Here is a 16,397-nt window from a genome sequence, read left to right as displayed (position 1 = left end):
GCCAATCAGAATCTGAGTCATTAGTTCCACTCATCCGTCGAAGAGTGAGCTTGAAACTTTGAAAGCCGTTGTTTACCTGTCTTTGTGCTGTGAAAAGGTAAGGATAACTCAAAGTAATGTATATTATTATAGGTATATACCTAATGTGGACGGGTGAAGATCATTTTAGCAGACATCTTGACACAGTATAGGTGACTGAGGGGGTTTTCATTTTGATGAGAAATGGAGAGATCCTGGCTAAAAGTATTTAGTTTTGGGGAATGCTAACTTTAGTCACGTGTGCATAATTAGGCTACGATACATGTTCTGGAATTGTGGTGCTTGTTTCGGATGATAATTAACGTTACATATTGTTAAACAAGACTACACTTTAAAACTTTTTTGAAAACGTTTATGTTTTTACATTTGAAAACGCCGTTTCCACGTTGATGCATATTGTACCAATAGATATTAATCTTTACATTAAGATGAGAAAAAAATGTATTACAAGTTTTCTGTAATTTAATGTTTAAATATGCAAATTAGGCACTGTCTAATTAAATATGCACTAATTTGCATATATTTAAAAAAACAAAATCTGAGTATTGGATAAAGCCAGGGATTTATGGATATCTACTTTTGTTATCCTGTAAATCAGAATATACTGTCAATAGCCTTAAAAAAATTATTTTCGCCATGTTTTTTGGAATAAAATGTTATATAAATCAGGCTAGGAATAATATATTTACAAATCCCTCTGTAAATGTCTTCATAATATAACTAGGTACAAGACTGGAGAGTTTGGTGTATGTAAACGGGCTTTAAAGATTTATCATCAGCCAATGAGATTGCGCATTCAGCCCTTTTACTTTCAGGATTGGTTGTTGATAAAAAGGAAATGACCATATTTGGATCCAACAGGATTGTACAGGAGAGAGAGAGCTTTCTAACGGTGTGTGTGATGACAGGGTGCAGACAGCGATCGCGGGAGGATTTACAACGCCAACTTTTGTTGAATTTATGAGAAATCTACAGACACAAACAGACAAACTGTAGTAAAATAAAGACCTAAATGTGTATTTCAGACTTTTTTTCACCACAAGTCTGAAAGAAGACATGTTATTGCAGACTAATATCCAAAAATCTCACAATTGAACAGTAATTGAACAGCCTGCCGTGTCTCGCCTTAAGAATCAGCAATGATGAAGTAGGTAGTCTATAATTACACTACCTGTGTCGTTTCCAATGGGCAAATGTGCTGGAGTGTGTGTTAGTCACTGGTGACCGCTGGGCTCAGCTCTTGATTGGAGTTCTGGGTTTCCTGAAATTCTGCCAGATATCACACATTTTTTCAGGAAGATCACGATTTACTTTTTTTTTCTTTTTTTTTTCTTCATATTGGTAGTGCTATAAGCCATTGAGCAGTACAGCAAAAATCATCTCTCAAATGTAGTTGTAACCTAGAAACATGTACATAAACTTCATAGCTAACACTTTGCGAGTCCCACTTGTTAACACGGATGTATTTGCATTTTGCAATTTACATTTTTACAGCATTTATTAATATTTTAGCAACACAATTGTACCATGATCTAGGGGTGTGACGGTTAGTATATAACCGTGAGACCGACGGTTATAGTTGAACACCGTCATTACAACTCTATAACCGCCAAAACCGTGTTATTAAAATATTTTTTACAAACATTTTTTATCATAGAGAATGTTTAAATACTAATTAAAAACAATTGTTAACAGTCTGTCTGTATTATTAATGGTCTACGTCGTTTCCAACTGTATTTGATTCTTTGCCAAGTTCCCCCTGACCGACCGCCATAGAAATAAAAGCTATATGATATAGTGATGTGCCATCATTATGAGATTTATTAAACAAATTTACATTAACAAATTAAAAACATTTGCAATAATGAACATTTGCAATCGGGAGACATGGTTTTTACCACTTAATGAAGTTTTGTTTTGTAGAAAGCCTTTCTTTAAAGCAAATTTTGTTTTGTACAAATTGTATCTTAATTTTAATAAATGTTTCATCAACCAATTGCATGTATTTAATAAATAAATATAAGAGACAATATAATAACCGTGACATGGAGGCTCCAATGCGCCACGTTCACTTGCATTGCATTGTAAACTAGAGCGTATCTCAGCTCATCCCCTGTGCCTCATACATTAGCATTAAATATCTTTGCTGCATCCTTTCTAGAACAGACAAGGGCTTTCTTGGGGCTCGCATCAGCAGAGCATTGCATCGTCCATTCACCGCAAAACAATCAGCGGATGGCGGGCGGGTGCGGCTCTGAAATCTGGTCAAATAAAGTTGGTGCGGATGATAAGTTTTGTGATGCGGTTGCAGATGAAATAATACTCCATCCGCGTATCTCTATTGATAACAACATTGAACACTACACAAATATTAATAGAATATTAATGGGAGATCGCAATCAAGTGAACCCGTTGTGGTGTTAAGAGCCTCAGGGAGGTAACCATTCGGCGGGCCTCAACAGTGGTCACCCGACTCCTCTTTTTCACATTACAAATGTTTAAGTATAGCCTAGTCCACAGGACAAAATACAAACACAAAATACAAGACAAATTACACAAGCTTTTTTTTAATACTGTGTGTCATTACCTGAATGATCCACAACTGTGTTTTTTGTTTTGTTTTTGTTTTTGTAAAAAACAGTCCCTTGTTTGTCCCCGAGCAGTTAAAGTGCCCAATGGTCTTCAGAAAAATCCTCCAGCTCCTGCACATTCTTTGCTTTTCCAGCATCTTCTGCATATTTGACTCTTTACTAGCAGTGTAAATTGTTCTTATTTTGTTTAAAAATTCATTAATTAATTTAATGCAATTAATTTTAATTTATTTATTTAATGGCTAAATACAATATTAACATGTAAAAGAAAATAAGAAAAATGTACACATCACCATCTTCTTGCTCAAACGTTTACCCCTGGCTCTTAATGCATTGTGTTCTTGAGCATTACCTTGCAGATTCTGAATAATGTGACCAATCATAATGCAGATATCCACCATTTTTGTCTGACAAACAAACCAAAACCAAAAGGTGTGTATTGACATATTTTTGCATTTCTAATGTTCATTCATGTCTAAATCGTGCTATAACTAAAATAGATGATCAGTTCACATGCTGCTTGAACTAAGGAGCTATACAGTAAAGCGCCACAAAATGGTATTTATTGTTTGAATTTCACAAAAATTACTCAATTTTAAAGCTGAGACTTTATTTTATATCAAAAGGAACCTGCTCTGTTGTCTGTTGGCACATTGTCAGTATCCTCTTTGCTCCGCAATACATTTTTCACTGTGTGAGAACATGATGTGTGGAGTGAGAGCAGAATGGCTTGTCAGACGTGGCAACAGTAACTAAGAGGGTCTAAGAGTCTTTGTGAAAGGTCAATTTTAAATCATTGAAATCTTTGTGGACTCGGCCGGACTCGACTCGGACTCGGATGTTAAGGACTCGGACTCAAGTCCGACTCGGGCCCATTTGGACTCGGACTTGGACTCGGAATTGATTGGTAAGGACTTGGACTTGACTCGGACTCGACAAAGGTGGACTCGGACCCAACACTACTCCTTTGTCAGAAAAATGACGTACATTTGCTTGAATGGCGTTTCCTGTTTTTAGTAGTTCAGTTCATTTATCCATCTTTTTTGTTGTAAATATAAATAAGTTATTTGTGTACCCTGTTGTTTATGAAAGATTAAACTTCACGAACAAAAAAAATATATAAATGAATACGTTTAATAATAGGAAAATATATTTTTTTCTGTATGTATTTATAACTATATTTTGTTTTACTTTCTTTTTTATTTGTATATTTGCTTAATTGTAATGCATTAATTTGTATTTATTTCCCTATGTATTTGTACATTTATTTATTTTTTCATGCATGAAAGACAACAGCATCTACTTTTTTAAGAAATCGTAAATTATTCTGATTTTATTTCATATTATTGTCTGTGCAGGAGATAATGGAGGACCATCCGTGGATGAGAGTCAGTTAATGTGTCACGAACACACAGCAGCAGCACCAGAGGAACTGCGGCCTGAGGGGCGTTAACTCTAACCTAATATTTGGGAATGCCAAGAATTGGCTGCAGACCGGGACAGACATCCTGGAGGATCACTATGAAAGGGCCCTGCAGGAAGCTAGTCGGGCGGTCTCCCATGCCTCCAGAGTGCGCTGGAAGGAGGCGTGGGAGATCGCAATCAAGTGGACCCATTGTGGTGTTAAGAGCCTCAGGGAGGTCACCATCCGGCGGGCCTCAACAGTGGTCACCCAACTCATGGCCCAAGGAGAGGGAGATGACGGGGGAGAGGGGTCAAGCCGGGCCCCGAGGAGTAGGGCCGTACGGTTTCAGGCCAGGCCACCTTTTTCTCCATCGGGGGGAGAGGTTGAAGTACGGGAGGGAGAGGAAGAGGCGCACAGGAGTAGGAGAGTGGTTGGGGAGACGGCAGTGGCCCCTGAGGGTAGCCGGAAGGCTGCGGTGAAGCGGCCCCAGCCGGTCGTGGAGAGTCAGCCGGCCAAGGGGTCTTTGGCTGTGGCATCTAAGGGGGATGGTGTCCCACAGAAGGTCTCGGACTCCGGGGTACAGCTTGGAAGAGGAGCTGGAAGAGATCTGCCTCAGGGTGGAGACCCCGAAGTTGGGGAAGGCCAGGAAGGGACTGGGCCCCAGTAGGAGCAGGGGTCCTGCCAACTTTGGCTCTGGTAGAGCGTCCGGGGTTGAAGGAGGTTGAGAAACCAGAACCCATGGAGGTGGAGGAGTGTTCGGATGGAGGAGAGCCAGGCTGAACCGGTGGTCCCCCAGGAGGTTGTTAAGAAGAAGGGGCCAGAGATCCCAGAGACCAAGGAAATCCCTGCACCGGTGGGGAAGAGCCGCAATGTTAGGCACGAGGTGGTTGGGGATAAATATAGATCATGGGGCCAGGCCCCGGAGAGATCTATCTTGATCGTGGGGGATTCCAATTTGAGCCGAATTCCTGAAATAGGTAACCGGGAGGTAGAAGTACATAGCTTCCCGGGGGCTAACTTGGCACAAGCCTACAGCCTCATTAAACACAAGACCCCGGTGTCCCGGATGATCAGGCAGGTAGTGCTGGCGTTCGGCTTGAATAACCGGAGCCAGAGTAGCCTGGTCGCTTTTCGAGGAAGTGTGTGTGGAGCGGCTTCATGAGGCGGCAGTTGGGACATTTCCCAGCACGGTGATTCATATCCCGCTGATTAATTTCGAGTCCACCGTGCCAGAACAGCAGGTTAAAAATCTTAAGGGGCTGAATGACATCATTTTTAGAATGGAGTGTTGCATTCCCCTCCTACCTGCTGACCGGTTCAAACTGGAGGCAGACAAGATCCATTGGACCCCAGCAAAGGCCCGAGCGATGCTACAGCATTGGCTGGGCCATTTAAACTGTTAAAGGGGCCTTCCCATCAGGGTCCTGACTTTGATGTAAATAAAATGGGTTCTGTCACAAACTTGTCTCAGTGTTTTCATTTCACACCGGCACAGGTTAGGTTACTGGATAGGGGTTTATCGGTTGACAGAAGCCCGTTGCTAGCAGATCTGGGTCAGTCTCATGACAAAATCAAAAGGGCAGTGTATTTCGGTCCGAGTACTGATATTGACGTGCAAAGCCGACCGTTTTGCGAGAGTTCGGGGTGGGTACCACCGCCCCAGAAATTGCCCGGGGAAGTATGGGATTTCTTTGAGAGGAACTTGAAGGGGTCCAGGTAGCCTTATCTGGAGCACAGGCCCCGAGACCTAACTTACCCCCGAAGGAAGTGGAAGCGTTAGAGGAATTAGCTCGCAGACTGTATGTTGTGATTAAACCTGAAGATAAGGGAAGTGCGGTGGTAATTATGGATAGGGCACGTTATGTGCAGGAGGGACTGAGACAATTAACAGATGAGTCTTTTTTTTCCAAGTTGTCGGCCCCCATCTTTATGGAGTCGGTACCCTGCATTGAAAGAGTAGTGAATACCTTACTGAGGACAGGTTTAATTTGTAAGCGACAAGCAAATTATTTGTTGGGGGAAGTGAGGCCTAGGCCCAGGCGGTTTTATTTACTTCCTAAGGTTCATAATCCTCGGGATAAATGGCCCTAACCCCTTCATGCCTTCCGGTCGTCCAATCATCTCGGACTGTGGAAGTGAGAGTCACAGGGTGGCAGAGTCTATTGACTTTTATTTGAATCCCTTATCTACCAATCATTTTAGTTACATTAGGGATACCTATTACTTCTTGGAAAAGGTCAAAAGTCTGAGAGTGCCACCTGATGCATTCTTGTTCTCATTGGATGTGGAGAGTCTTAATACTAACATTGAGACTCCCCTAGGATTAAAGGCAGTGCGAGATTGTTTTGCCAGGTTCCCCAATGCTTCTCGATCGGGTGAGGCAATTCTGGAACTTTTAGAGTTAAGTTTGACTTTTAGAGTTAAAGTTGAGGATGATTTTGAGTTTGAGGGGGACTTCTATCTACAGATTAAGGGGTCGGCTATGGGAAAAAGGTTTGCACCAGCTTATGCAGATATATACATGGCCCAATGGGAGGAAACTGTCTTTCCTAAATGCGAGAAGGTCCCTTTATCCTACTTTCGGTTTCTGGACGATGTCTGGGGAGTGTGGGATGGCAGTCGACAGGAGTTCGAAACCTTGTGTAGAAGCTGCTACTGTAGTTCGGCTTGATTTCTTCTCAGAGTTTGATGTTGAAGTAATCATGAAGACCTTGATTAGCAATTATACAGTTTATTTTATTAAAACACTTTTGGATGTCATACTGTAGAAACATTACTATAATGAATTATATGAAATTAATAACACACATGACAGTTTAGAGGAGATCAGCTGATCAGAGCACTACACGATGATTATATCGTTATCATCATCATCAAGTAGATGACATCATCTGATCACATTTTCTCTTACTGTTCTTGCCATAACACACAGTTCCAGCAGCCAGAGAAAAACTAACATTAAAACATCAAGAGTCAAACTGGACAACTTAAGCAAACACTGATCACCATAATGATGACATCAAACCATTTAATTTCTATTAATAATAAATAATAAACTATTAATTTCAATAAATCATCAACATCTAAACCTCTGTTAATCTCAATAAGAACTTTTCCACACATATGACAGAAATAAAGTAAACTTGGTTAGTAATAAGTGAAGCTGGTAATGCTGTTTGTGTAGTTGTTAATGAAGTTGGAGTCTGACATCAATTTTTTAGGCCGGCTACACACTGGCTCACTGGCATTAACAGACTGTCTGACAGCTGCTGCTGCTAGGTGACGATATAGCAAAGACAATGTCAGCAGTTTTGCGGCAAAATATTCCATTCTGTATTGACAGGTGCAATATTTGAAAATCGATAATTATTATTATTTTCTTTTATATATATATATATATATATATATATATATATATATCTGCATTTATGTCAAAACCTAGAGACTTTCAAACATCAAAATATCATTGTCAAAATGACATATAAACATCTTTTCCTATTCTATTTTGCCTGGAAACGCTTCCAACACACTTGCGTGTCGTGTGAAAAATAGGTGTTGATTCTATTTCTAGCATGCACATGCACTCGTTTTCTTCCGCACCTGAGACGTGCGTCTCACGCAGGCAGTGTGCAAGCTCTAACCTGTTAACATGGAAGCCGAAATAAAAACGGACACGCCACACAGCCAGTGTGTAGCCGGCCTAACACGTCAACCCAATTTTCATTTTCAACCAAAATTTGACGTCTAAGCGATGAAGTTCATGTCCAATAACATTTCTAGCTGGGGTGACCTCACATTGTGGCCATTATATGAGCACACAGTGAGTGCACTGTGAGGTTACACTTGTGACTCACATTGTGATCATATGCAGAGATCACTGGATGTTAATGAAAAAAAATCTGGCCTTTTATTTAAAAAAAACAAAAAAAACAAAAACATTTTAATCTAAACTTGATTATGTCACTATAAGTGCTCAGAGTTTTTTCTCTGTTTTCTGAGAAGAAGAAAATAAAACAATGAACAATCCTCTGTAAGTTTTTGCTATTGTAAATATTGCTGCAGATTGGCTCTAAACTCATCAGTATTTTATTCTAATATTGTCGGCATCTCTATTTCCTCTGGGTGCTTCGAGTCCTTCCTCCCTGCAAAATAAAAGCATTGACTGACCTCTCGTATGTGTTTTTATCATGATTGCAGATTGTTCCAGATCAGATGAGTGTGAATCATCAGATTGTGTGCGGCTCAAAACTCACCAGCTCTTCTTGCACAGATGATCTGAAGAAGAATCACAGTAGGAGCAGCAAACACTGCCATCTCAACAATAATCACAATCACTGCAGGAAACATGAGAGGAAGAAGAGAAACTGTACATGACTGAAGTCAAGGGTATTCAACTATCAACAGTTATTGATGAAGCATTTACAGACTGACTGATAGTTTAATGTTATAAAGCTGTCAGTATAAATGAACGTGTCGTACCTCTGTATAATGATCCAGCAGTCACACTGACTTCAGTTTCTGATGCTGTATCAGCTGGATCTGTGGATCACGTCTGTTAGTTCAGTTCAACACATAATGCCACATATACACAACATCATCATCACATAATACTGGAGCTTCACATCACAGAAATGATGAATATGTGCACGAGTCTGTCATCTATTATCTTCTTACTTCACTCTCAAGCTGTCAGGAGGAGAATGACTATCGCCATTCACCAAAAGTAAATCTGTGTGATACTTTATTCATTCATAGATATTCATGTTAAGTGAGGTTTTAGCACACTTGCATTTCTAGGTTTGCAGAAACATTGAAATGTGGAATATCTATTTATTGATGGCATCTAAAATATACAACGTTTCCTTCTGCTTTTCCTTCCTTTTCATTCTGCTAAATGACTAAATGTAAATGTAAATGTAAATGTTTCCTGTATGAAAACATTCAAATGCACAAATATTGAGGAATCCTTCGAGGTTGATGTGTGTGACAGTGATCATGTGATCATGAACCGTGTGTAGGAGCTGCTGCTGTAGTTCGTTCATACAGAGTATCAGTGTGACTCTCAGTTCTGGTGCTGGGATGACATACTAATGAGATGATTTTATTAATTCATCATAGCAGTGGTGTGAGTTACACTAGCTGTATATTATGATTATTTTGCATCAGACAACAGACTGTACAAGACCGGTCATTTGTATCAAAACTCAACCTGACTCAACAAACCTGACTAAAGAGCTTTTTTTGTAGATAATATGTGTGATGATAAACCAGTCTGTGAGAGCCAGTGCAAACCACTGAAGCGAGAGACTGATGATGTGTGACAGTGATCATGTGATCATGAACCTTGTGTAGGAGCTGCTGCTGTAGTTCGGCTTGATGTCTTCTCAGAGTTTGAGCTTCTGACTGGAATCAGTGTTGGTGAAGCGACTGGAGCTGCAGAAGATGAATGTTCAGATGCATCATCTGTAGGACATCAACATCATATTTTTGCATTTTGCATTTTTGCTGATTTTCATTAATTAATGAACATGAATTTACAGTGGCAGTAGTTGAGGAGAGACTGTACTGTATTACTGTGATACTGTATAACTGTATAGGACATTAAAGGGACTATGTGTATCTTTTTAGGTATTTTATTATCTAAAATCAATATTGTTATTCATAAATATGCCCTCAATGGTGTACAAATACCTATGCCAATGATCAGACTAATCCTCGTAAACGAATAATTTATTATCTTTATATACATGGGATGGGTAGGTCCACCGAGGCTAACATGCAGTTCCGCCATCTTGAAAAACTATAATAGCAGAGAGGGACAAATGGTACTAGGATAACGCGTTTCCACAACGTGTTTTCGTTCAGAACCAGCGTCACGTGACTGAAGCCAGCAGAAGCGGAGGAGCAGAGCAGTGAGAGGCGCTTGTCACTGCACCGGCAAGTTTAAAAGGCTGCACTGCACGGTTATTTATACACCGTTCATTCATACATACATATGAGTCACAGGATAAGGAGTCCTCGTCGTCGAAAAAGTCCAAAATAGACCGTAAAAGGAAACGTGACCGGAGATTACAAAAACAAGGGTTAATGTCGGGATAGCTAACGCAGGAGAAAGCTTTCAAAAGAGACGCTGAAGTTTCCTGCTTTCTTCTCGACAGGTAAGTCAATGTTATGGCCTTAATTACAAGCTTTTTTTTCATTGCCTTGTTGTGTACTTTATCGCGAAGCAAAGAGGACACGGAGACTGACAGAATAGACAGAGCAGGTTACTTATGATATAAAAAAATCTCAGCTCTCAGATTCTGTCACTTTTATTACGAAATTCAAACAATATATACTGTTTTTGGCGCTTGTAAATGTGACGCGAGTCACGACGGATCCCTAGCGGCACGTGAACCGATCATCTCTAGCTAGTAAATAAACACAAATGAACAATGTTGAAAGATACAGTACAACTTACCGAAATGTATATTCCTCATACATTATATCGATCAATCAATCAAACAAATGGTAAACAGTTGGAGAACAATTATGTATGTCACAACATTTACCTCAGGAAAGCCATTTAATGACCATAATAAAGGCTAGCAGTTAGTTGGCTAGAAAAAAAGAGCTATAAAGAGTATTTTGCAAAATATGTGTACTATATTACATATTTATTATATTTGTATTTATATCATTAAATAAAGTTATTATAATAATAAAAAAACGCATTATGTATCTTTCTGTATGTTTACAGCATTAGGTGAGTTGTTTTTTTCTTGAGAAAAATGAATGCCTATCTTGTGTAGATACACCCCCCCCCCCCCCCCCCCACTCCGCCATAAATCTCACTCCAAGCAAAACTCAAAAGTTGGCAGCTATGTTATATAGACAGTAGAACATTTATAGTTAAAAGTTAAACAGACTCTTTGATGAATAGCAGCTATTGAGTAAAGTAACGATAGAGAAGGCTCTGATGATGATGATATCTAACAATGCACGTACTTCAAAAAATATAACGAGTAAAGAAGGCATTACTACTAATTACCATAGTTAATGTTTTTCACAGTCAGTAATTGATAACTAACAATCTTTTTTTCGTTGTTTCAAGTTTCAGTTTGTTTTAAATAACAAACCTGTTCACCCGATGAAAAACTCGAAGTGCTATTATAAGACATCCTGCCATAGCTTTTTGGTACATAACGGCAACCGTAGATGCAACGCGCATTTGAAAAAGTGAGGCGCTGGGGAGCATTATTCATTTGAATGCAAAATACAATTTCACCACTAGATAGTAGAAATTCCTACACAGAGTCCCTTTAACATCATATTTTACAGTGTTGTTTCTCACCTGAATACTTGACAGTGTATCTGACTGAGGTCAAGAGTTGATTTCCCTGAGTAAGCTGACATCTCCACTCTCTGTTGTCATCTTCATTCAGGAGTGTTGTAGTCAGAGTGATGATACAGCGATCTGGAGCTGATGATGATAATATCTGATATCTGGAGTCTGTCTTCAGATCAACACCAGCCTGATTCACCCACAACAGCTCAAGTCCCCCAGAACTGACCCGATCATCACATGAGTATCCAACATATAAATACAACTGACAGGAGAGAGTCACAGAGCGGCCTGGACTGATCTCAGTCTGTGAGGATGAAGATGATGATGATGATGAAGACACTGAAACTGAACACAAGACACAAATCACAGACTCTTCAATCATCATCTGAGTTTAAAGGGAGAATCTGCCCTTTTTAATTGACCACATAATCATAAACTTACCATGAAGAACACGCAGAGAAACACCAGCAGCAGTTCCTTGTTGTTCTCCATTCACATATTGTTCGCAGAAGTAAGATCCATAATCTTCTCCTGTGACGTTCTTGATGTTCAGAGAGCAGTCAGACTCCAGACTCAGTCTCTCATGTCTCTCTGTGTCTTTATTCTTTATCCCTTCATTAATCAGGTCAACTCTCCATGAATGTCTGTTCTCGTGGGTCCATGTAGTTGATTTACAGTCAGAAAGAGCTTTATTGCAGGACAGACGGACATTTTCACCAGAACTGATGAACACATGATCCACTCCACTGGTTCCTGAAACACAGTATATCTCAGTGATCATTATGATATATATTAATAAATGAAAAAACATAAACCCCACCAGCATAAAAAGCAGAAGATTCAAATCATACAGTCTTTTTCCGCTGTTTGATAGCTAATGCATTCATTAACATTTATAGATAAACCAAATCAAACGCCTCTTTAAGATGGAATAAGAAATACTCTGACTTTGAAACAAATTTAAATAATATAATATCATCATATCTTGAACTTTTGATTTCAGCTTTGTCATAAACATTACTGGACGGCACAGGATTAGTTGATCCTCCACTTCAACCGTAGAAATACACTAATAACTGCCCTTAAAAGCTCTTTATCTGTTCTGTGTTTCTCTCTTTCCTTCAGACTCACCCTACTGTGACTTATGCACAGCTAAATACTAAATAACAATTCAAAACCCACAAAGAATATTTGTGGAACAGTTCCCAAAGGAAGGAGCAAAACTCAGGGAAGGTTTGCTGGGATCAGTAGTTCACTCTCCATCCAGACACAGGCGTGATGATACTGTACTTCTGTTCTCTGACCACACAACATCACTTCACTGAGCTGAACACTCGTGTGTTTGACAGCAAGTTTATGATCAATCATGAGCTGAGTTTGGGAAGTAGTTAACAGTGAATTTGATCATGATTAGGGCCCTCTCAAGTAAAAGTCATGACTAAATAATGCATTAACAAATCATTTAATACAATATGATTAAACATGCACTAGGAGAATATTTGTATTCCTTTACACCACCAGTACAACAAAACAAAAGATAATGGTTATTTGTAGTTCTGTTACTCACAGCGCATTCACTGTGTGCTCATACTATGATCTCGATATCAATATTGTTAGAAGCGCTATATAAATGAAGGTGACTTGACTTGACTTGACAATATGAGCTCATCCCAGATAGAAATGTTGTTGTTCTATGAATGTTTTGAGAGCATTATGTTTTGTTCTTGTAATGTTTTCTGTAGATATTTGTATTTTTGTTCCCAGAATGTTCTCCTAAAAGGAAGGATAACACTCTCTAGACATTCTTATACAGTTTTAGCGGGAAGTTTCCCAGTAGACACAGGACTGATCCATCTTTTCCTCATATGTCTCTAGTTTTCTGTTTACACTCAGTGCATTTGGGGTCAATATGACCCCAAAAATGTATAGAGTGATTGTATTTTTAGGGGTTCAAGCATGAAATGCTGAAACCCTATTGTAATTGTAAGGATTTGTAAAACGCATCGTGCAGGCCAAACCGTAAGGCCTAGAGCAGGGAGCCAAAACTGGCCCGCCAGCAATATTTTCTGGCCCGCCGGATTATTTTGGAAGTCCTAAATGCTGCACAAAACTCTTCCACTACTCGAGAAAAGCCGTAGTCGCGCGGCGATTTCACCGCCGCATACTGTGTGAAACGCCCATAGGGAATCATGAGGCGCGGGATTACATTTTAAAGTATCTGTGCGTTCACACCGGACACGAATAGCGCGTCAAATTCACGCCTGCCGTTCTACGCTTGACCACTTTGTGTCCATTCGCGCGTCAAAAGACGGTAGTGGTCGGAACTCTGGTGTACTTTGGACGGAGCGGGCGGTCTGACTGACAATAGCCCACTCCCGACATCTTTTGACAGCCAGACTGATCTCATGAAATGGCGTATGTATGACACGCCAATTCGTATTTCCATTTTTGGCGTGCTATCAACACGCATAATCGCTTTTCAGCGTGTTTATCAACGGCGCTGACTTAACATTACATTACTGTATATATAAATATATATGACCTACCCCAACTCCGTCCCTAAACCTACCTGTCACTGGGGTTAATACCATTTATGAGTGTTCCCCTACCATCCTAGGAAAAAAAATATCGATCCCCAGATGTAGATATACATTTTGTTCCGTTTCGCTCAGGCATTTAACGGCGTACACATACAGTCGAAATCACTCTGACGTTTAACGGCGTAGACATACACGCGGAAGATGACGGTTCATTTCGGCGTGAACATACACGCGGATAGCTCAAAATGCGTATAGATTACACGCCACTTGACTTGAAAGTGGCGTGTATGTTTACGCAAAGTCATGATGTCATGTTGCGTATCCCCACTTCATTCTGACCACCTGTAGGCTACACCTATATCTCTGAGGAGCTGTTTGGTACTGAAACCATTGTCAGTCAACAACATTCTTTTTTTGCAAGGATGTTTGAAATAGTTTGGAAGAAAATAGCCTACTTCATTTGTCAGTAGGGCAATATGATTTTCGTTTATGTTGCTTAGAAATTTGAGTGATAGGCTTTGTCCTATTTAATTTATGTTATTTATATTTCATAAATTTTTTCTGTGGCATTTTTTTCTCTGCTGACAGTAGCCTACAATGTTAAAATAGCCTAATATTTATATTGACACGAACACAATTTTTGTATAGCATTTATAATTATTATAGGCTACTTAATCTCCTTCTTTCTGTTAGAGACATTTGAATGTGAGATTCTGGAAACGAGATCTAAATGTTGCCGACCCGTCAGGTCGGGAAATAAAGCGGGTGAACACCGAGTATATTTTAAGCGGTTGCTGAATAGAACCTTGTGGGAGCGGGACGAAAGAAAAAAACAGTCCCTCCTTAAACCTTAGGTGTGTAGCCTATGTGTGTGTCCCGAATAAATAATAATAATAAAAAAGGAATAAAGTTCAAAAGTCGGACTTTAAGCGAATGAGGCATGATTGCTATTCACACCTTTATTAAAATGGCTGTAATCTGTTACCACAATAGTACTTGATCTGTTTAAAATGATTTCCTTGATATAGATGCCTAAGGTGTTAAATTCAAAATTAAATAAAAAAATGTTTTTCTATTTTTGATCTGAGCACAATCAGAAAACCCGTCGTTATTCGTTTTTTCATTTTAGTTCAGCAAATAAATAATGGAAAAACAAGTCGCTTTTTATTTTTGGTTTTAATTGGATAAAACGATTGAACGAATGATCCACGGACGGTGACGGACCCATCATATTCCGCGATTATAGGCCTATATAAGAGTATTTAATTTGTATCCATAGGCCTACTATGTGTAGCTGGCCCGCCATCTACTGGCTAAAAAAAATATTGGCCCGCGGCCAAAGTTACTTGCCGACCCCTGGCCTAGAGACTTGAAACCTGGCCAGATGGTAGGCCTCAATTTGGGGACAACCTATCAGAGTATGACCCCGATGTGTAGTCTACACCACTGTGATCTCTGGCTCAAGGCGGACAAAATGGCGGACAAAATCCAATTTTGATTTAAGCAGGGAAAATGTTCTGCTATGTCGAATTTTGTCCAAAACCTGCTTTGAAAAAAGAACTAAAGACTCAGAAGAATCAGACCTGAAGACTCAAGAGATGAACTAATCATTTCTCTTTCCGGTACAGAACCCATAGGATTTTACGCATGCGCGGTCGTCACAAAATGAACGAATCACTCTCTGAGACAACTCAGTAGTCCTGAGTCATATTAAAGATTTGTTCAAAATAAACGAATCGTTCGTGACCGACCCATCACTAGAACACATTTTCTTTTACTGTTTTTGCCATAACAAACAGTTCCAGCAGCCAGAGAATAACTAACATTAAAGGGTAACTCTCGCCAAAATGCAACTGAGGGTCTTTTTGTTAATCTACCCGAGGTGAACTTTCGTTTAAAAGCATAATTAGAATGGAAACGGCACTTTTAAACGTACAGTATGGAATTCGCCCCTAGGGGTCGCTAACCTCTTTGATGACGTAGTTTGATGACGCAACATTTGCTAATAATTATGGATCTTGTCGTCAATGTCAAGCCGACCGATCTAATAATGTTTATGGATGACTGAATACATTGATGTTTTTATCATGACTGTGATATGAAGCAGGTCGGGATTGCTAAGAGACAGCTATCAGCTCCACACGCGACGTGAGTCCCGCGGATATAAAAGGAATATGGACATTTCATTCTACCGACCTACACGAGTGCAGAATTACTACTCACAGGTCAGTTTATTAGACAGATTAAACTTGTGAGGTAACGCAGCGCTGTTTCACTTGTTCTAACATTACACTATCACACTAAACTGCATTTGAATATGTTGAAATGTATGTGTTAGTTTGTCTGGATGAGACTAGCAGTAAGCTAGATCAACATTAGAATAACATACAGATCATATTCTAACATTTTATCATTGTTGAACTATAAAACATTGATTAGTTTTATGTAAATGTGCTCACCTGTTTAATAAAGTACATGTAGGAGCGCTCGAAGTC

At 39.5% G+C, this 16,397-nt stretch overlaps 1 protein-coding gene across 1 annotated transcript in view; it reads right to left on the bottom strand.

Moving 5' to 3' along the window:
* Positions 1–16,397, bottom strand: part of LOC309505541 (uncharacterized protein) — a gene marked incomplete at its 3' end in the record, with an annotated part of 163,365 nt that overhangs the window by 144,324 nt on the left and 2,644 nt on the right. The window contains exons 2-4 of the mRNA XM_082178937.1: positions 11,804–12,115; positions 11,369–11,707; positions 9,379–9,468 (exon numbers count right to left, since the gene is read on the bottom strand). Of these exons, the coding sequence (XP_082035063.1) occupies positions 9,379–9,468; positions 11,369–11,707; positions 11,804–12,115 (741 nt within the window). The remainder of the gene's footprint in view (positions 1–9,378; positions 9,469–11,368; positions 11,708–11,803; positions 12,116–16,397) is intronic.

The sequence above is a fragment of the Leuciscus leuciscus genome (assembly GCF_965113295.1).
Source record: "Leuciscus leuciscus genome assembly, chromosome: 1".
Taxonomy (NCBI): Eukaryota; Metazoa; Chordata; class Actinopteri; order Cypriniformes; family Leuciscidae; genus Leuciscus; species Leuciscus leuciscus.
This window is presented reverse-complemented; position numbering and strand designations above follow the sequence as displayed.